Source organism: Agelaius tricolor, unplaced genomic scaffold, assembly GCF_023055355.1.
Source record: "Agelaius tricolor isolate 1412-34295 unplaced genomic scaffold, bAgeTri1.0.p SCAF_28, whole genome shotgun sequence".
NCBI lineage: Eukaryota > Metazoa > Chordata > Aves > Passeriformes > Icteridae > Agelaius > Agelaius tricolor.
The window spans coordinates 6,050,032-6,071,060 of record NW_027269288.1 but is presented as its reverse complement, the minus strand read 5'-3'; the positions used below and the strand labels follow the sequence as shown (position 1 = coordinate 6,071,060).

Below are 21,029 nucleotides of genomic sequence, written 5' to 3'. Positions count from 1 at the left end.
GAGGGCTCTGCTGTGCCGGGTCCCGGGCAGGGAGGGCTCCGCTGTGCCGGGTCCCGGCCGGGGCTGCAGCGCCGTGTCCCGGGCAGGGAGGGCTCCGCTGTGCCGGGTCCCGGCTGGGGCTGCAGTGCCGGGTCCCGGGCAGGGAGGGCTCTCCAGTGCCGGGTCCCGGGCAGGGAGGGCTCTCCAGTGCCGGATCCCGGCCGGGGCTGCAGTGCCGCCTCCCGGCGCGGCGCGGAGCGAGAGGCGGCTCTGAGCGCTCCGCCCGCCCCGCTCCGCCCCGGAAGGCTCCGAGCGCCCGCCCGGCGCCGCCGCCGCGATGCTGCAGCTGCGGGACGCGGACGAGTCCGGCCCGGCCGGCAGCCCCGGCAGCCCCGGGGCCGCCACGCTGGTGCCGGGGGGAGCCGGGCCGCCCTTCGAGCCGGCGGCTCCGCCGGCCCGGCAGACGCTGCGGCCGCTCAGTGTCCGCACCGCGGGCCGCGCCGGCCGCCTCCGCCAGTACTTCGTGTTCCGGGTGCGCGCCGGGAGGGGCGCGGGGGCGGCCGCGGGCAGCGCCCGCACGCCCGCCCTGACCGCTGCCTTGTCCTCTCTGCCTTGTCCCCCCCGCAGCCCGGCACCATCGAGCAGGCGGTGAGCGAGATCCGCGTGGTCGTGCTGCCCGCAGAGGACGGGGAGGTGCAGAGCGTGTGGCTGCTCACCGAGTGAGTTCCGCGGCGGGATGGGATGGGATTGGGATGGGATGGGATTGGGATGGGACGGGCGCTGCGGGCGGGGGAGATGAGAGCCAGGGTGGCCTCGGCCCCCGCGGGGTTGGTCCGGAGCCGCACAGCCCAAGCGCTATTCGGTATTAAACCTGGTGAATATTATTCCATGGTCCAGGCTGGCTGCAGCCATTATTATTTCATTATTTCTTTATAACCCAGCCCTTCAGCTCCAGATCAACGCTCCCGAGTTAACCCCTTACTAAATCTAGTCCTGTAGAGAACTCACTCCTGCAGAAAAGCACAGGCACAGCTTTAACAAACTGACCCAAAGCCCCGTGTGTGCAGCAGGGCTCAGACCCTCAGCCTTGCACTGGCCCTGCAGATACAAAGCAAAGTGACAGAAAATACAGCGTCACCAAGACTACAGATTTGTTCTCCTCAGCAATTCTCCTTTCTGCCAAGCTCTTGAGTGTTCCTAGCCATGAGTCAAAACCACTTAAACTCAGCGGTGTTCTCTCCCCAGAATCGATCACTGGAACAACGAGAAGGAGCGCCTTGTCCTCATCACTGACTGGTCCCTCCTGGTCTGCAAGTACAACTTCATCAGCCTGCAGTGCCAGCATGTCACCAGGATTGCCCTCAGTGCCGTGGACACCATCTCCGTGGGGGAGTTTGTGTTCCCACCCAAATCTCTCAACAAGTAAGCAGGCACAGGTTATTGGGAACAGTCTGAGAATTCTTCCTTTTGCTTGCTTAACTTTGCAAACAATTCCTGAAGCTTTACTAGAACTGCTCAGGGTAGCTGCTGGTTTGCTGGGGTGGTGAGTAGTTGCACTAACAGCAAGTTGCTCAAGGACTTTCAAGATAAGAGGAGTATATTTGGGAGCAGAAACTCATCACCGTTACATAATGCTGTAAGTAGTAGTACCACCACCTCAGCATGAGTAGAAAGCTGTGAGTGGCAGGACACAGGGGCTGTGAGGGACGGCCAGGGTGTCCCAGGTGCTTCACCTTCTTGCTCTCAGCTCATAAGCATGTCCCTTTGCACATTCCAGGGCCTGAATTACTGCATTTCTTGCCTACTGTAAAATTTACTATCACTTGTATTTCAAGATCGCTTCTGGATCCAAGCGGGTGTTTTTCAGACAGAACATTTTTAGTTAACCTTGCTCAAAGCCAAGTTTTACCCTGTTCATTGTGCACTGTCAGGAGGGAAGGTGTCGGTATCCGCATCCAGTGGGACAAGCAAAGCCGAGCCTCCTTCATCAACAGGTGGAACCCCTGGTCCACCAACATCCCCTACGTGACCTTCACCGAGCACCCCATGGCAGATGCTGATGAGAAGATCTCGTCCCTGTGCCGGGTAAGGAGCTGCTCCAGGCACCTCATTGAGCTCATGGGGTAAACATAACTTCAACACATCAATTACTCAAACAAAATCGGTTACAGCACAGGTGGAACTTGGAGCTCCATCTCCCCAGTCTCCAAATTTTGACTTGCAAGGTGGCCCCACTGCCCACTTTTGCCAGCCACCCATAACTGGGTGGAACACAGAGGAAGCCAAAATTTCCGAATGTGCAGAGTCCCGTAAAGCCCAAAAGCAAATGGATCTTGGGCTGTTTCTGTTCTTACTTACCTGACAGGCTGATGGACTTTTCATCTAGGACTGCCAGGTAATTAACAGACAGTTTAATTGCTCACTGAAAACCTTCACCAAGGTGGTTTTCTGTTCTTTTTGTAATAGGTGCTTCCCTCTGAAGGTTTGTCTAAAATTAGAACCCTATTAAGCATAACACATCAGTGAGCAGGGCAGAACCACAGTCAGAAATAAACACCTGGTCACTGATAAGTCCCTGTTTAAGTCACACATCAGCAGTGTCCTGTGTGAAATTAACTGAATCACTGAGGTTAAATATCAGACTGTGACTATCACAGTCCATAGAGCCCTGACAGCTACAGCTTGAATGCTAATCCTTCACCATTCCCTATCAGCAGCTACTTAACAGTTTGCAAAACAATGCCAAAGCAAGGTGATTTCTTTTCTTCCAGCTGGAAAACTTTCAAACACAGCTGATCCAGGCTGTGAAGAAAGCCCACAAGGAGGGCCCAGTGCCAGGAAGTGCTAACGGGGTGTTGGTGCTGGAGCGACCCATCCTCATTGAGACCTACCTGGGACTGATGTCCTTCATCAACAACGAGGCCAAGCTGGGCTACTCCATGACAAGAGGCAAAATTGGATTTTAAACCCCCTTGTGTGTCACCTGTTCAAGGGCAAGTGAGTTGGGGAGAGGGTGCTGAGGGCAGAGCACGTGATAAAGTTGCCAGGGGAAGGAATGGAAAAGAAAGGAAAGGGGGACGTTGTAGGACAGTTCCCAGGTTGTTTGGGGAATGCACAGGCTGGATTTGAAGCAGACACAGGGTGGTGCCAGCCTTGTACTTTGTACCTGATTTACAGCCCTCACTGGTCCTTATGCAGGGTGAATGAGCCGTGCTGTGTTCTGTGTCCCAGAGCCTGCTCTTCCCAATCCATCAAGTGCCATTGGAACCTGCTGGAACCCCCAGGGCACAGCAGGACCTTGGTGCCATTGGAACCTGCTGAAACCCCCAGAGCACAGCAGGACCTTGGTGCCATTGGAACCTGCTGAAACCCCCAGAGCACAGCAGGACCTTGGTGCCACTGGAACCTGCTGAAACCCCCAGAGCACAGCAGGACCTTGGTGCCACTGGAACCTGCTGAAGCCCCCAGAGCACAGCAGGACCCTGGTGCCACTGGAACCTGCTGAAGCCCCCAGGGCACAGCAGGACCTTGGTGCCATTGGAACCTGCTGAAACCCCCAGGGCACAGCAGGACCTTGGTGCCATTGGAACCTGCTGAAGCCCCCAGAGCACAGCAGGACCTTGGTGCCACTGGAACCTGCTGAAACCCCCAGAGCTCAGCAGGACCTTGGTGCCACTGGAACCTGCTGAAACCCCCAGAGCACAGCAGGACCTTGGTGCCCTAGCCCTGCTGTATCCCTGTGTACGGTGTCAAATCCTGTCGTGTGCTTGGGACTCCCTTGTGTTGTTTAAGAGGAATTGCTGTTCCAATCACCATGATCTCAGAGCTCTGATTAATGCCTGTTAGGAATTTTCAAAGTTGTCAGTCAGTCTTTAACAGTATTTGCTAGCTTTTGCTAAAGCTGCCGCTGTTCCACCTGCTCAGCAGCAGTTTGTGAACTCAATATGCATTTCTGACCTTCTTGTAAAAATCCCTCTAAGAACCTACTGGAACTTCCTCTCTACTTCTGTTTCTTTGCTGCAGCCACAGAATAAAAACTGTTGTGAGAGAACGTTGCCAAAAGCCTCACAAACACATTTGCCTTCAAAGCTGTTCTTTGTAGAACTGAAAAGGAATTCTATTTTGGTTAGATTGATACTCTTAGCCATTTTTCTTAAATCTACGCTAGTTTGGGCCAGGACTTTTTAACGGAGACAGAGAAAACCTTCAGCACTGTGTGTCAGCCTTGATTCATACATTCCTGCACTGAACCTCTCATCCAGGGATGAAATTCAGAAGAGATTACAGCTGTAATTGCTCAGGAGGTGACTCTAACAAGCTTTTTCCTTGTGCATGACCTTCTCTCCATGCCCTTTCATCAGAGCTGGATGAACACTGTGCCACAGTGGTTTTGATCTTAACGTAGGTGAGTGTTTGTGAAACTCCTGTTGCAGCCAGTCCTGACTCCAGCTTTCCAAGCTTCTCCATGCATTTTCTAAGTTGCCTGTTCAATTTTCATTAAACTTGCAGTAAAGTTAAAATTTCAACTCTTACTTGGCATTTGTTCTTCATTTTCTGGAGACTGAGGCTGTGAAATTTTTTAGGTAACAAAAGAAAAAACATCCGGTAAATTCCTAAACAAGAGGTTCCCTCCTTGGAAGGACACAGGGAAAAACAAGGAAGGATTCCAACTGCTCCTTCCCTGCCAAACCATCCACTCCTATTTGGCACCAGAACTGGGGCAAAAAGTCCCATTTCAGTTACCTGTAATTCAGCATCTTCAAGTGTCAAATTGTGATCCCTCTGGCAAAGATTCCATGTAATAAATCCACGGTGGCCCAGGCACAGTTACTGTCACCCAAAATTATTTGTGTGCAAGTAACAGTTTCCTTGTGCTGGGGTAAATCACTACATCATCACATCACTGATCACACTGAAACAGACTTTCAAGTGCAGAGGTGCAGGTTTATAGTTTGTAACTATCAAAATATTTATTGGAAATAGAAAATTTAAATAATAGCTATACAGTATATATACACAGAGCTACAGTTTTAGAAAATAAGGGTTCAGAGTTGAAAAATACCAACTCCCTCAATATTCAGGTTTTCTTGCAATAGACACTCATTCCTTACATTTCACTTGCTACATCACTTCATTCAAATGCAGTCACAGTATTTCACACACTGAGCTTGGAGCTCCTTCAAATAAATAACTTATAAATACAAACACTTCAGACTGGGCAACAAGTTTTCAATCCTTTTCCTCTTTCTTCCTCAGACTTGGGAGCAGTTTTAATGCATTTTAGTTCTTTTATTTTACCTCTTCTCTTTCCAAGTAACACACACAGAAGTGGTCCTTACTCAGGAGCAGCATGGAGTCCCCACTGGAATGCCAGGAGAGAGACACAATCTGGAAGTCACCTGCAGGAAGAGATCAGTGTGTCAGCCAGGAGCTGGCAGCCCATCCTCCTGCTGGAGGAAAAGGCAGCTGGAATCAGCCACACAAATAAATCCCTGCTTGGCCCCATGCTGTCCCTGAGACATTTCCCGTGTCTCACTGTGAGCTCCTCTTTTCCTGAGGGTGAAAACAGCCATTTTCAAGCAGCTCCAAGAACACACCTGAGCTATTTCCAGGATAACACTCAGATCAATTTATAAATAGAATATTATTTTTCACTGAGTCTGGATTCTTTAGTTCTTTTCTGTCAGGGTCAGGATTAAATGTGTGAGATGGATTTCTTGTTGGGACTCAGATGTTTATTAATTCTTAATCTATGTTACAGTCTCACAAACCCTGAGTTCTACAGCACTTCACTCTAACTGGCTAAAAATGGAGCTGTGTCTCTCTCTCTACAAGGCCTTTTAAGGATCAACTGTCCAATTAAGAAATGACACCTAGATTGTTTTTATTTTTAACCCAATGACCAACCACCCATGCCCCGCAATGCGGAGTTTTATCCAATTCCACAAAACCACCCAAACCTGTGGAAGAGGGGAAGGAGGGGAAGGAGGGAGCAGCATCCACTCTAAAACTTCCATCTTGCTTTATATACATATATCACTTATATTCTAAACCCTTAAACTCTAGGTTTTCAACCCTGTGATATCACACACTTCTCTGCAAACTCCACACCCCCAATCCCAGTTCCATCATTCCATTTTGGAAGCCTTCTCCACGGCCTCAGGTCAAATGCAGCGTTCTCTTGGGGAGAAACTTTTTCCAGCACAGAAAATCTAAAAGTTCTCAAGCAGCCAGGGTTCCACCAACGGAGCAGTTGCTGGGAGGGTCGTGTGCTCACCTTCCCCAGGCACCTTCACAACGACACAGCCAGCTGGGGACCACAGGTACACTCTGCTGCTGCCCGTGCACACAGCCAGGCGGGGCTGGCAGGGGTCCCACTGGAAGCACTGGATGGTGTACAGCTGCTCCAACACCACTGCCAGCTTCAGCTTCCTGATGTCCCAGATCCACACAGCGTTGGGAATGTTATCTGCAGAGGAAGCAGCAGTTGTGTGATAGCTGGAGGATGAAGGATCGCGTGTGGTTTTTTTAAATGCACAGGAACAAACAAATCCGTACAACGCAAATCTTTAGGTACACCCCAGGGTTAGCACTACTTGAGCTATGCCAAGCAGAGCCTTCAGGAAATATTGCAAAAAAAAAGGTAAAAGTGATCTAGTCCATCTCCCAGTCCTTCCCTGGCTCTTACCACATTTGTCTGTCTGATGGGTTTTGCACCTGACCCAGAGCTTTGGCATCCAGGCACAAACAGCCCCTCAGGACCAAAGGGAAAAATGGAGCCTTAATTCCATGACTTTCACTATTCAGGAAGTCAGAATTCCTCCTGCTACAGGTCGTGCAGAGTTCTGCCTTTTAAGAGACCCAGGCTATAAGTGGGAAGATTTGTTTCATTTTCAATACAGTGTGCTCACACAAACTTGAAGAAATATAAAACCCCACTATTTTCATTAAATACAGAGCCAAGGTTGAGTTCATGCCCTGATCAGCAGCTCTGGCAGCTCACAACAGTTAACACACACTACATGACAGGCTGGGATTCCCCTGTAGTTACACATCTCCCAACAGAGCTGATTTTACAGGGCCATGACTCTTTTTATAGTGCAAAGGATCATTTCTGCTAAGGAAACCCCCACATGCCCCTCATGGTTTCCCCTCTAAGGCAGGGCAGTCGGAACTTACCATTTTTGGTTGCCAGGAAAGAGTTATCTGCACTGAAAGCCAACATCCCAACTCCCACTTTGGGATTTGCCTTGTCAGCAACTGGTTTGATGTAGTGTAAAGAAACTGGCACTTGGCAAATGTCATCTGGAACAGGAAATAAAAGTATGTCACTAAGTGAGCCTGGATGGATAATGCATTTATATCCAACTGTTAAAACCCCTCATCTCTGAAGTGATAGGACCATATTTTACTCTTCTCCAAGATGTTCCAATCAGAATTTCAACTGCTTTAAAGATACTACATCTTCACACAGCCACCCTACTACTATTCCTGCCCTCCTACAGAAAAGGAAAGGCTGGAAATTCAGACTGAGATTAAATCAGGAAAATGAGGAGAGATTAATTTTTCTACTACCTTCTAACTACTATTTCAAACACTGTTAACCAAAGGTGATTTACAGTGCCACAAAGACTGAGACTGATTTTTACTGCCCTAGAGAACATCCAGAGGATCTGTCCAAGGGGGCAGAGTTCACCTACAATGTTTATTTAAAGACTTCCCAAGGCAAACTCAAGTGTCTGGTTTGAGTAAACTTTGGCTTACATTTACTCTGTGTGCTGAAGAGAGAACTAGCCAATGCTCTTGTTGGAGGGAAAGAAAGTCTCTCTGTGCCAAGAGTTGGGGATTTCTCCACTTCTTTATACACAATCTACAAAGAAACAAGTGAGAGCTCTACAGAAGGGCCTTGCAGAGTTTGAACATGGGCTGTTACCAAATACCCACATCCCACTGGCTCATTTGCACATTTAGTACACCTCAGCATCCCCTGGTTCATCAACAGAGGAAAGGGCTTTCAGTAGGCAGATCTGGAATCCAGTATTCCCAGGCAGATCTGGAATCCAGTATTCCCAGTGAATTATGGTCCATTTGGAACCATGATCAGGAAAAACACAGCAGAGAATAAGCCCCAGGGAATGCACCCCGTTCATTATTTCTGACAGCAAATCAAATCATCCCCATTACAGCAGGACCATGAATCTCATTTTTACAACCCAAAATCTTTCATCTGATTCTGTCACAAACAAAGTGCAGCGCTGCAGAAGGAAAATAGCAAAAATATTTTAGTGTGCCTGCAACATATTCCTGAACACAAGCACCAGGATAAAACACAGCAACTGCAATTCCTGTCTGTGTAGTGGAGATTAACAGAGCTATTTCCATTTGTTTTCCATGACATATTTTACACCTAACTGGAAGTTAAGGCATTTTTCAGCCGTGAGAAGCTTTGCTGAGGTGCTTTAATGGCTCGTGCCTGGCTTCTGGCTAAGAGGCAGAGTCATGTGAATATTGCAGGCTTAAAATCCACACACAAACTCTTCCAGGAGGTCTGTTCAGTCCCTCTGCAATGGCAAACAGCACCACACACTGTTCTCATTACCTCCAGGGATGAGATCAGCTCGGGATTTTGGGAAGAGCAGCTCTGCACCTGCTGCCAACAGCGCAGAATCTGTCAGGCCTTGCAGGTACAGGTATAAAGGATAAAAATCAATGCTGACAGATGTTCCAGGAAATGCCCTTTAGGTGAGCTGGATGAGCCTGTCCACACAGGATGGAAAATCTGAACACAATCCAGTTCCAGCACTGTTTAAAGTTAGGAATTGTATAAAGCTGAGACAAATCTCTCCTGTTCAGTTTTGCAGTTTGCCATCGGCTGCACACCCAGATCTGTAATGCAGCCACCACCTACACTCAAAATACACTGGCATGTGACAGGAGCATCTGAAAATCTATCACTGCTCAAGAGAGATGATCACAGACACATATTCCACCAAATTTGAAAGGATTCCCCTTTTTTGTTACATTCCCAGGTTGCCATGCAATTTCCCAAGCCCTGGGAGGAAAAAAAAAGAAAAGTCTCCAGAATTAAATGGATTAATGAGCATCCTTCAGATACAAACAGCAGCACCCAAGCTCTGCTAAGGTCTCCATGGATTTGGGATCCACACTTACAGTCTTTTTGCTGGTAATGACTGCTGGATGCTCAAGCTCTGTGATCTTCTTCCACGTCACATGGTTCAGGATACGCACCTGGCTCAGGAAACACAGCAAGCAGAGACTGTTAGGGCAAACTTCTTCAAATGATTTAGATAAAAAAGGCAGGAAACACTTCTCACCTTTTCATCAAAGCTGCCAATGGCCAGGAACTGGCTGCTGGGACTCCAGGCAATTGATTTGATGCCCAGGGGCCACTCGTAGGCACGGTAGGAGGAGAGCAGGCGCCCATCGAGGGAGTACAGCAGCACCTTGTACTGAAACACAGCACAGCCACTCCAAAATCCAGCAATGCTGCTGAAAACCACAGGCAGGCAAGTCATCCTGCCAAACTCTGCCTGTTTATCATGCAAGTTAAATACAAAGGTACAAATGGTCTCTTATCTATGAGTTAAGAGGCTTCGTTGCTCTCTTTTTGGATGAATACTTTCAGTAACTGTAAAATCACTGTGCAAGTGCAATGTCAGTAAAGCTGTACAAAACTCTTACACTCTTCCATTATTCTTCTTCCATTATTCTTTCATTTTTTCAATAATGAAGGCAGCTTCTACAATGTTTACAATTTTTTTACAAGATAAATTAGAAATAATTTGCTGTCATTGAAGGTTTAAAGAACAGCCACATCCACTTGCAAGGACACCCATCCCCAGTACAAATGTAATGTTTAACAAAAGCTGGACTCACACCCTCTTATATTCAAAAGAAACATTTTAAACACTAATTATTTTAGTCACTGCTTTATACATGATGGCCAAAGACCAACTTGAGCTCTTCAAGAAAATAATCTGCTTTTCCTCTTACCTCCAGGCACGTGTCCCAGGCTGCCAGCACACAGCCATTGGGAGCCCATTCAATCCCAAACAGATCCTGGGTTTCAGTGTCAAAATGCTGCCCACAAAAGAGAAACCACAAAACCATTTGAAACATGCCAACAAATCCTGTTGCATCTAAGATGACAGAATGTTCAGTTTTAACCTTTCGAGGGCTACCACAAACACAAAAGAGCTTTTTATATGCCAGAGTAGCAACAAAAATATTTCCTCCTGTAATACATGCTGCATTCAGTGGATTTTTGATCCCTCTACAGAAAAGCAGAAAGTTTCTATACCTTCAAGTGAACAGCATTTCATAAGAGAATTAAATTAGTTACACTGAATCAGTCAAAAATCCAGGAAAACTAATTCCTTGTCTTAAAGCAAGTATGGGATCACATAATCCCAGAAAGTGTGAGCTGGAAGGGACCTTACAGGGACAGGGACACCTTCCACTGTCCCAGGTTGCTCCAAGCCCCATCCAACCTGGCCTTGGACACTTCCAGGGATGGGACAGCCACAGCTTCCACTTCATTAGGGAAGAGCTCAGGAACATGACAAACATTTAGGGGTATTCCCCAAATTTTCTCTCAGCTTCTGCTGAGGCTCAGAATTCCCAAATTAGAGGTGACACAAAGTTCTTAGTGAGGTTTAATTGCCCAGATCCAGCCCGTGGCCAATGCCACCCTCCATGGACTGATCCCATGTGTGAATACTTTATACCACATGTCCCAAGTACCAAGCACTCGATACTCTCAGTGTTTCTCTCACTGTGCAGGTAACCTCCTGCAGAGCAGAGGGGGAGCAGAGGCAGAGCTTACCCTGAGGAGCTGCCAGTTCCTGCACACGAAGATGCTGATGAAATCCTTGCAGTCGCGGCGCTCCGCCACGGCCATGTAGCGCCCGTCCTTGGTGAAAGCCACCCCTGCCACGGCACAGATTAATTAAAACTGGCTCAAACAGAAATCAGACAACAAGGCAGAAGAGCTGATGAGTCTTCAGCAAGGCACAGCTACTCCCAGTTCAAAGCAGAACTAAAAGAGGAGCCAGAATCTCTTCACAGAAGGTCACATTAATCAAGGCAAAGCACGGTGTTACTGATTCATTGTGTCAGCAATTTTTAAGCTCAGAATGTACAATTTCTCAGTATGAAGAGCTCCAGCGTGCTTCAAAACACATCTAACCACTGACAGTTGTTATATAAACCCAACAGATTTCAAATAACCACTTCATTTAGCCTGGCTAAATGGATCAGTTATGCAACCATCAGGTCTCCACTAACTCCCAGGCATTGCTCCCCATGCTCCTGGATTTTACATGGAATACATAATTGTCTTTGTCATCTCTGGGATACAAGCCTTGGGCAGGAAACTGCTCACCACAGCCATGTGGTCTGACAGCCCTGACACAAGCTTCCCTTTCCAGCCTTTCCATATGCAGAAGATGACAAAAGTCATTTTGGATTAACTCATCGGGAGCATGTCCAGCATAATTTAATGTCTTATAGGATCCCTCAGAGGCAAACACAACACAGATGCACATGTGAAGAGCAGGCACATGGATCAGCTGGAATCCTTCACTCAGACACCACAACCTGGCTGCAGGTGCTGCTCAGAAGGGACAGGACCAGACCCTGTGCCCAAAAATGGGGTTTGCAGTCACATTAAAGTCATTTTCCCTTTCTGCCACATCAAAGGACCATTCCCAGCCAGGTGTTACTTACCTTGCTGGCATGCTTTGGGGTACTTGATGTAAGACACAGACTTGGTGCACAAGGACCACACCGTGATTCGCAGCTGGCACAGAGACAGGGAGCAGTTTTGGTTATTTGTGAAAATTAAAAAAAAAAATAATAACAGGAAAACATCAACCTAATTCAGCAACACAAAGTGGATCAATGAAACTTCTGTGATTCATTAATTCTGCAGCTATTTTGTATAACACAATGACGTGGGGAGCAGCTATGAGGAATTATGTCTCAATTTCTGGTGGTTAGCAGGGAATTTACCCCAAACTTACACGAGTAAGATGGGATACAAAATTCACAGCACTGATATGGAGAAAACCTCTTCACAAACACTGAAGTTCCTGACACTGGGCAGTAGATTGGGAAGATGTTTGTGCTAGAGTCACTGTGCAGTTGGAAAAACAGATTCATCACAGAATCTGGAGGAGAGGTGGGGAGTTTCCTGCCTTTATGAATGGATGACAAGTTACAGCCCCTTCAGAACACTGTAACCCTTGGGAAAAGGCTATCAAGTATGAGCATTGAGCTGGATTTTACAACATTTAGAAACCCTCAGCTTTGATGGCTGATTTGTGTTTTGCTCTTCCTTCCTCAGGCACCCTTACAGAACTACTGAAAAATTCAGACACCCAAAACCTGCTATGCAAAGCAAGGCTTTACACTGGTGTTTGGGGGATTTCTGGAGAACTGTGCCTCCACAAGCACCAAGGCAGACCCAGCCTCCCCAGAGCTCCCCAAGGTCACAGCTGCACTGCAGGCTCTGCCTTGCCATCTGCACATTACCCAATTAAAAACAAATACTCCCTCTCCCTTAGCAACGGCAGCCCAGACACACGGGCATTCACCAGGGTGGCACGTGAACCTTTGCATTTGGAGCTGGAGCAAGGAATGTTTCCAGACTCAGCTTCTGAACTTGTGTTTTCCTGCATTTTACTGCACCAAGGAACAGCTACAGGTAAGACTTTTTCCAGTGAAGCACCTCTATCACAAAGCTTTCCCTGAACAATTGAACACCAAGATTAATTCTGATCCATTATGGAAAATGCCAGAATTGTCCCCATTTCCTCCTCCTCCTCCTCCCACACCCCACACAGCCCAGCAGTCTTGGGAGGAAGGTTCTCCTACACCTTTCTGCAGGTTTGTCCTTGACAGCTTTTCCTTCCCTGAAGGACCTGGCATGCTCAGTGGTGACAAAGGATGCTGAGGGAGCAGCCTGTGGATGTGCTTCACTGATAGCACTGCAGGTTCTGTGTTGCAACAGAATTTGGAGGTTTTTCCCTTGCTGACATGATCAGTTTTGGTGGGAAGCAGAATTCAAGGGATTTGCAGGGTTCAAACCAATCTTCAGAATCCCAATAAACACTGCCTCCCTATCTGAGATCCATGGAATCCCAAACAGATCCTTCTGCCTTACACATCAGGAAACTTCTGACATTTGAAGAAATAACACAGAAATCTTTCCCCACGGATTCACAGAATGATGTTGGCTGGAAGGGACCTTAAAGCTCATCTTGTCCCAGCCCCTGCCATGGACACAGACACCTTCCAGTAGACCAAGTTGCTCCAAGCCCTGCCCAACCTCACAGGGAAGGATTTCTTCCCACTATCTCACTGTCCTTCATCAGTGGCAAGCCATTCCCCCTTGCCCTGTCACTCCAGGCCCTTGGAAATTGGCTCTGTCCATTTTTCCTGTAAGCTCCCTTCAGGCACTGGAAGGCCACAATGAGGTCACCCCAAAGCTTCTCCTCTCCAGGCTGGACAATCCCAACTCTCCCAGCAGAGCTGCTCCATCCCTCTGATCACCCTGGGGCCTCCTCTGGGGTCTCTCCAGCAGCTCCAGGTCCTTCCTATGCTGGGACCCCAGGGCTGGAGGCAGCTCTGCAGGTGGGGTCTCACCTGGGCAGGGCAGAGGGGCAGAACCTCCTCCTCTAAGTTCAGCAGCTCCTGGAGGACCCCACGAGATGAACATGAATCAACTTTTATTGATTAATGACCCTGGGGCCGCTCACTTCCGGCCAGCCAAAGCCAGCGCTGTCAGTCTGCTCCTCAGGCAAGATTTACTTTAAAAATACCAACACAATGCCTCCACACATTCCTCTGCAGCAACTGCAGCACTGAAATGCTGCTGGGGACTATTAATTGCATCCCTAAATGCACTGGCTGCCCTGCCTCCCCTGAGCAAAACACACAGCACACATTCTCCAGCCACTTAATACAAGCTTAGCAGCTGCAGGCTTCGAATGCTCAGGGCTGGATCATCATTTTTCCTGACAAAGGCATCTGAGTGCTGCTACTCAGCCTCATGAACAGCTCCCCTGGCCTGCTGGGCATCAAACACACTGCCATCCTGGACCACACTGCCTGCTCCAAGCCTCAGGAGGCCAGCACACCTTTCATGGCACAGTCACACACACAAAAATACACCTGCAAAAACCCAGACTACAACTAAAGATGCCTCTAAGTGTCTGAAAAGCAGAGCCTTCATCTTCACTCCATCTGTCAGCCACAAGACACTTTTAATATCTAACAAGATCAAAGAATCACAGCCAGGAAAGAACATTAAAGATCACCTTGTTTCAAATCCTCTATTCACAGATTCATTGGGGTCGGAAAAGACCACCAGGATCATCAAGTCCAATCCAACCTGTGCCTGATGCCCACCTTGTCACCCAGCCCAGAGCACTGAGTGCCACCTCCAGGGATGGGGACTCCACCACCCATCTCCCTGGGCAGCACCTGACCACCTTTTCCATGAAGAAATTCCTCCTGATGTCCAACCTGACCCTCCCCTGGCAGAGCTTGATGCTGTGTCCTCTAATCCTGTCATTCTTTGTCTGCTCAACTCCACTCTCTCCCCTGCAAGGGCTGCAGGCTCAGAGGAAAGCACACAGATGCATTTTGTAATTCCACTGTAATTTCTCATCCAACTCACACAACTGGATGGTTTGGTGTGGTGCTAGGAACATTTAAAACCAAATCATTTTGCTTCCTGAAAGCAGGATCCTTTTCTGCTGTTCCATTTGTGCCCACTCAGACATTCCTACAGAGAAACACACATTATGTGCTTAATGTATGGATTTCACACCCCCCTCCCTTAACGTTGTGTTTACAACTGAATTGTGACAGAAAGGGAAAACCTTCATATTCCCACCTGGAACATTCCACAATCTCATTTAAGTTGCCAACATAAATGAGATGAAGAAGATTAGAAGGATTATGTCACAGCTTGCAGACAGGATCAGGAGCAACAGAAACACCAAACACAGAGGATGAGAGAAGAAACCAAACGCTTCAAAAATGACAGGAAATTTCCATTGCTGCTCGTTGCCTTTCTCAGGGAATTCATGGAGAAGGGACAATTGTTTTTATAGAAGGAGAACAGCCCATGATTAGTTAAGTCTGCAGCAAGCCCTTCTCCACTGCTCCTTTTGGGAAATACCTTCTCTTCAGCATAGATTCAGTGGAGTTGTCAAACTCAAATCCTCACAATAACGGTGTCTGAGAAGTTTTCAGCTGTTGTTTTGCAGTGGAAAAACAAACCAAAAGCAGAAGCATTTTTAAAATAGCCTAAAAACAGCTGAGAAATAAAAAGTATTTAGATGGTAACGTGATAAACAGTGGCCCAGGACCACGGCCCGATGTTGACAGCTCCAGGCAGGTGTAGGACTGGTGATTTTCAACAGACAAAAACACACTTTTAAACAACCTACAGCTCAAATGACTGTCAACTCTTGTCCCAGACTTGACTGGGTCACTCAGCCCCCTTACATAGCAGTGTCTGTCAGCACTGGATTTCAGAAGATTATTCAGAGTACATTCCTCGCCAGGAAGCATTTTTCAGCCAACGCAGCCACGCACAGTTACTAAGGATTAGCTGGGATACACACAGAAACACACACTTCTCCCTGCTGCTGCAGCTCCAAAGAAGCTCCTTAATGCTTGAGGACTTGACATGGAATGAGACAAAGCACCAAGTATGTAGTTTGTAAGCACAGCTCTTCAGAGAAACACTCCAGAACATCTTCACACTATTTATCCCAAAATGTGAGGGGCATGAGGAAGCAGAGAATCCCAGGATGGCTTGGGTTGGAAGGGACCTTAAAGTTCATCTTATCCCACCCCTGCCATGGGCAGGGATACCTTCCACTAGGCCCTGTCCAACCTGGCTTTGAGCACTTTCAGAAATGTGAAGAGGATCCATTTCCTTCAGATCCTTTACCTGGAGCTGTTGGTTAAGCTCTACCTGTGCCTGTAAATTTTGGCCTTGGAAGGAGTCACACGGGGTTCAACACCCTCCACAGGACTCACTGATAATGTGGAACTGCCTCCCAGAGTGGATTTCAGTAGAGGAGGAACACTGACCACAAAGAAACCCTGCAAATTAGCTGATGAATTCCAAGTGTCAAAGCATGGTGCCAGACTCCTTTTTTAGGTGCCAGTGACAGGGCAAGGAGCAATGGCCATAAACTAAAACACACCAAGTTCCACCTCAACATGAGGAAGAATTTCTTTTCATGGAGGGTGGCAGAGCACTGGAACAGCTTCCCAGGGAGGGCAGGGAATCTCCCTCTCTGGAGACATTTGAAACCCAGCTGGATGCATTTCTGTGTCACCTGCTCCAGGTGACCCTGCCTTGGCAGGGGTGTTGGACTGGATGATCTCCCCACTCCAACTATTCTGGGACTCTGTAATGATTTTTCTGAGGCAAAATGGTAAATACAGATTGCTAGAAAGTAATTAGCCCAACCATAACCTTTAAAAAAAACCCTTTCTTATTCCTCAGGGAATAAGAAAGTTCCTTGTGAGCTCTCAGTGGAGCTCACACATTGATCTGAGGAATAGCAAGTGGTTCCTTGGTGCTGTTTGGAAGTGACCAAAGCCCAGCTGAGCTGACAGGGAACCCCCAAACCCTCCAGGCAATCCGTGGATTTGATAAGACACTGCTATTAAATCTCCTGAGCACTGCCCACATCCATCCCCCCCAGACTGTGGATTTAGCAGGGAGAGAATAAACACAGCTCCAACCACGGCCTGGCCCTGGCAGCTGTCTGACAACAGCTAATTTAGCAACCTGTTTACAGCTGGAAAGGAAACTTATCCCAACACAGATGCCAACTTGGCAAAGGCTTAATGAAATCCTCTAAGGTCAAACCGAGTTCTGTTGGGAGGCAATAAATCCTCCCTGGTCCACCCCCACATGCACGTGCCACGAGATCTTCTCTGGGAGCCTGACACAGCCCCAGCCTGCAGTTCTGCCTCCTCTGCTGCTGCCTGACCAGCAGGGATGGCTGCTCTGCCTCCAGGCTGGAATTCTGGGCTTGCTTTTAATTTTTATTGCTGCTATCAGGGCAGCTCACACCTGGGAATACCAAGGTCTAAACTTATCACTCCTGTCTAGAGGGATGGGGGAGTGGGTCTGTACACACACACAGCAGGGTCCACAGCAATATCCTACTAACAATTTCAGGATATCTTATTATCCTACTAACTAATTTTTGGGATTTACCCAAAAAAAAGGGGAATCTTGCACTGCAGCATGTGAATTCTGTGCTAACCAGAGTTATGGCACAAGATCCTGTCACCCAACACCCTTCCACAGGTTTGGAAGGAGTAAATACAAAAAGAAAGCGTCTCACATGCTGTTCTTGGCTATTTTCTGACCCTCCATCGTTGTACTCAATAATAGCAATCATCAGCTCTAATCCAAAAGGTGGAAAAGTCAGAATCCACAAGATTTCCAACAAACTGACCATCCACAAACCAATTTAGATTCTACATTAGTAGCATTCCCCAATATGGATCTCAACGAGCATTAAAGGTGTTATAATTTTAATTTCACAAGTTCCACCAGCAGTCTGGCTCCTGTGTGTCAAATTAAACAATTGGGAAAATATTTCCAGGATCTGGATCTAAATCTCATAGGTCAATAGGTCTGTAAGTTTTAATTTAAAATCACTCTGAAATGTTTATGGTTTGAGTTTTTAACTAGAAATCCCGGGCTTCTCTCACCATGCAAGCAACACACTGGATTTCTAAGACTGCTTTGATGAAGGCCACCAAAATCCAAAACATCAGGATATGTTCTAAACCACACAATTTTACCTTCAGATTTAAGTCTCCATTTTCTACCTTCTCACTAGAAGCAAGAGGAAAAAACACTTAAAATGTTCCACTTAGTGGAACAACAAACACCCAGCCTGGCACTAACCCGAGCCACACACAGGAGCACAGAGCTGCATCCGCGCTCTCCACCACCGCTGCAGCTTTAAGGGCTCTGGGTTATTTTAGGAGGCAAAGGGCAGACAGCAACACCTGACACCGAGGGGAGCAAGCCTTGCCTGCACACTCACATGGAACTCGGTGGTGTTGAGGATGTGACGCCCGTCCGGACTCCAGCATGAGGCCACCAATCCCGCGGAGCCCTCGTCGATCTTACAGTACCACTCCGACTGCTCCAGGGACCAGACCTGGGGCAGGGAGCAACCACACGGAGCAGCAAGCATCAGCTCAGCCAAAGCTCTGCTCGGGAGGATTCCCTGCAGCTGGCAACAGGCTCCTGCATCCCAGCTCAGGGAGCTCAGCGACACCCAACCACCCGCAGCCATGAAGGACTGGCGCTGGATCCCGCTGCAAAAGTGAGTCCCGTACTTTGTGCGGTCGTGGAAAGGGCAAATGATGTGGGGTTGGATTTTTTTCTGTGACAAATATACGGAATATCCAACATTTAAACGGGTTTAGGCCATTTAACAAGCTTGCATGTTATTTATTTCTGTAGGATAGTCTCCAATTCTGATCTGTTTTGCTAGATATTTTTATCCAAAATATTCCTTTTCAAACTAAGATTTTTGTCGTGGCTTTCAAAACCTCGGCGTGCTGGGTTATCCTCAAACTGTGTTATCAATAACATCAGGTGCCTCAGCAAAGCCTCAGACTAGTGCTGGCTCTTAAGCTCTCACTCACATCACACCCAAACCCTAGCAGGACACACACCCTGTGCTGCTTTCATGCTCACCTGGACAATGCCCCGCTTGTACATGGCACACAGGATGAACTGGGAGTCCGAGGACCACTCGATGTACTGGATCTGATCCATGCAGCTGTAGAGGTGGAGGATCTGCAGGGAGCTGGCATCTCGAACCACCAAGCGGTGCTGCACACACGAGGCCTGGGGGGGACAGGGACAGGGCTGAGCTGGGGCAGGATCCTGGATGGAGCACCAGGGCTGCCCCTGTCAGGCACGCTGGGATGCCAGGTTTAGCTCAGAGAGGGTCAATGTTGTGTTTAAAAAAAAAAAAATCCTCCCTGTGGGTGGTGAGCCACTGGCACAGGGTGCCCAGAGAAGCTGTGGCTGCCCTATCCCTGGAAGTGTCCAAGGGCAGGCTGGGCAGGGCTTGGAGCATCCTGGCACAGTGGAAGGTGTTCCTGCGTGGGACTGGATGAGCTTTAAAGCTCCTTGCACTCCAAACCAGTCTAGGATTCTGTATTCTATTCTATATGCACTGAGCTCCACTGCAAACTACAGTGAGAACTAACCCGGGGGAAAGGGGCTTTAGAGTAAACAGAATCCTCAATTCTATAATTGCTAAGCAAGTAACTCCAGTTTTTTAAAAAATTACTTTCTGTCTGATACCTTATTTTATTTCATAAAATCCCTTAATGATTTGGGTTGGGAGGGACCTTAAAGCCCATCCAGGAACACCTTCCACTATCCCAGGTTGCTCCAAGCCCTGTCCAACCTGGCCTTGGACACTTCCAGGGATCCAGGGGCATCCACAGCTTCTCTGGGCACCCTGTGCCAGTGGCTCACCACTCTCACAGAGAACTCCTTCCCAATATCCCATCTAACCCTGCCCTTTGGCAGTTTGAAGCTGTTCTTCCTCCTCCAGCCTCTCCAAACCGTTGTAAAAAGTCCCCTCCCTCTTCCCTAAAGGCTCCCTTTAGGTAGTCCTTAATTTAAAGTACTAATTCATCTAACTGATTACGGTTAATTAAACCAAACTCAGGTCTCCGGTGTTGACCCTTCGTGCCTCAAAGCCTCTCGGCAGCAGCCTCGGAGCTCAGGCCCGCAGGCTCCGGGGCTCCATCGCTGCCCCGCAGCGTCCGCCCGCAGCCCGGCCGGGCCCGGCCCGGGGGGCCCCGCGCAGCGGCCGCTCGAGGGCCGCGCCAACCGCCCCGTCCCGGGCCACACGGCCCCGGTGAGCGCGGCCAGCACTCACCAGGCATTTTCCGTCGGGGGAGAAGCGGCCCAGGAGCCCCGAGAGCTTGAAGAGCTCCGAGAAGTTCATGGCGGGCGCGGCGCCGCCGGGATTCGAACCCGCCGCGCTCCGCCCGCCCCGCTCCGCTCCGCCGGGGACCGCCGGAAGGGGCGGGGCCGCGCTGGAGGGGCCGCCGCGGGGCACGCCGGGAGTTGTAGTCCCTGCGCCAACACGGCAGGGGGCGCCCGGCGGCGGGAAGCGCGCGGGAAAGGCGCGCGCGAGCCGCATTGGTATGCAAATGAGCCGCTAATGAGCCGGGTAATGACGCGGTTAATGAGCTGAGGGGCGCGCTCCCCCTCTTCTCCATATCCTCAGGGAACCCTCCCTTATCTGGCGCCTTTCCGCGGGCAGCATCGCGCGCATGGACTAGCCCTGACTGATTAACCGGCCCTTCTGGCTGATTAATCAGCCCTTCGGGCTAACCACTACTGCCGGCTAATTACCGACAGCAGTGGGGGCACAGGTGGGATGTCCCGCCAGATTCGCCGGAGAGGACAGAGGAACTAATAATTGGAATAGAGATACCGCAGTAAAAAGGATGTGAACTGACTGGAATCAACCAATCAATCAATTAATAAATAAATATAGGCACACCAGGGGTAGATCCCTGATAACCCCTCTCAGAGGACATATTCCTTTGGGAAACAGCCCCCTTCTTCCTGAAGGGAGGTTGTAGACAGGTAGGGTCGGTCTCTGACAGAACCAGAGGACGCAGTCTCAAGCTACACCAGGGAAGGGATAGGTTGGATATTAGGAAAAAAATTTTCACCCAAAGAATAATAAAGTACTGGAATGCTCTTCCCAGGGAGGTGGCAGAATCACCATCTCTGGATATGTTTAAAAAAGCCTGGACATGGCACTTGGTGCTACAGTCTGGTTGAGGTGTTAGAGCATAGGTTGGACCCAATGATCTTAGAGGTCTCTTCCAACCTCACCATTCTGTGATGGGGTTTGCAGCAACCTGGGACAGTGAAAAGTGTCCCTGCCATGGCAGGGGTGGAACCAGACAATCTTGAAGCGCCC

At 48.7% G+C, this 21,029-nt stretch overlaps 2 protein-coding genes across 3 annotated transcripts; one reads left to right on the top strand and one right to left on the bottom strand.

The window, feature by feature from the left end:
- Window positions 1-264: 264 nt before the first annotated feature.
- TPRG1L (tumor protein p63 regulated 1 like) lies at window positions 265-4,511 on the top strand. Of its 2 annotated transcripts, XM_071448800.1 has the most exons (6): window positions 265-511; window positions 607-698; window positions 1,225-1,401; window positions 1,911-2,064; window positions 2,751-2,976; window positions 3,178-4,511. In XM_071448800.1, the coding sequence occupies exons 1-5, from the start codon at window positions 317-319 to the stop codon at window positions 2,943-2,945; spliced, it is 813 nt and encodes a 270-aa protein (XP_071304901.1). In that variant the 5' UTR covers window positions 265-316; the 3' UTR covers window positions 2,946-2,976; window positions 3,178-4,511. The 2 variants fall into 2 exon arrangements, with proteins under 2 accessions (XP_071304901.1, XP_071304900.1); XM_071448799.1 differs by having other exon boundaries at window positions 266-511; window positions 2,751-4,511.
- A 406-nt stretch (window positions 4,512-4,917) lies between these two features.
- Window positions 4,918-20,100, bottom strand: WRAP73 (WD repeat containing, antisense to TP73). Its single transcript, XM_071448798.1, has 12 exons — window positions 19,968-20,100; window positions 18,764-18,916; window positions 18,102-18,218; window positions 11,728-11,800; window positions 10,826-10,929; window positions 9,994-10,080; window positions 9,315-9,449; window positions 9,151-9,228; window positions 7,744-7,849; window positions 7,159-7,284; window positions 6,257-6,448; window positions 4,918-5,378 (listed from the first exon to the last, which is right to left on the bottom strand). Exons 1-12 carry the CDS (start codon window positions 20,034-20,036, stop codon window positions 5,269-5,271), a joined length of 1,350 nt encoding a protein of 449 aa, XP_071304899.1. The 5' UTR covers window positions 20,037-20,100; the 3' UTR covers window positions 4,918-5,268.
- Between the last annotated feature and the right edge of the window lie 929 nt (window positions 20,101-21,029).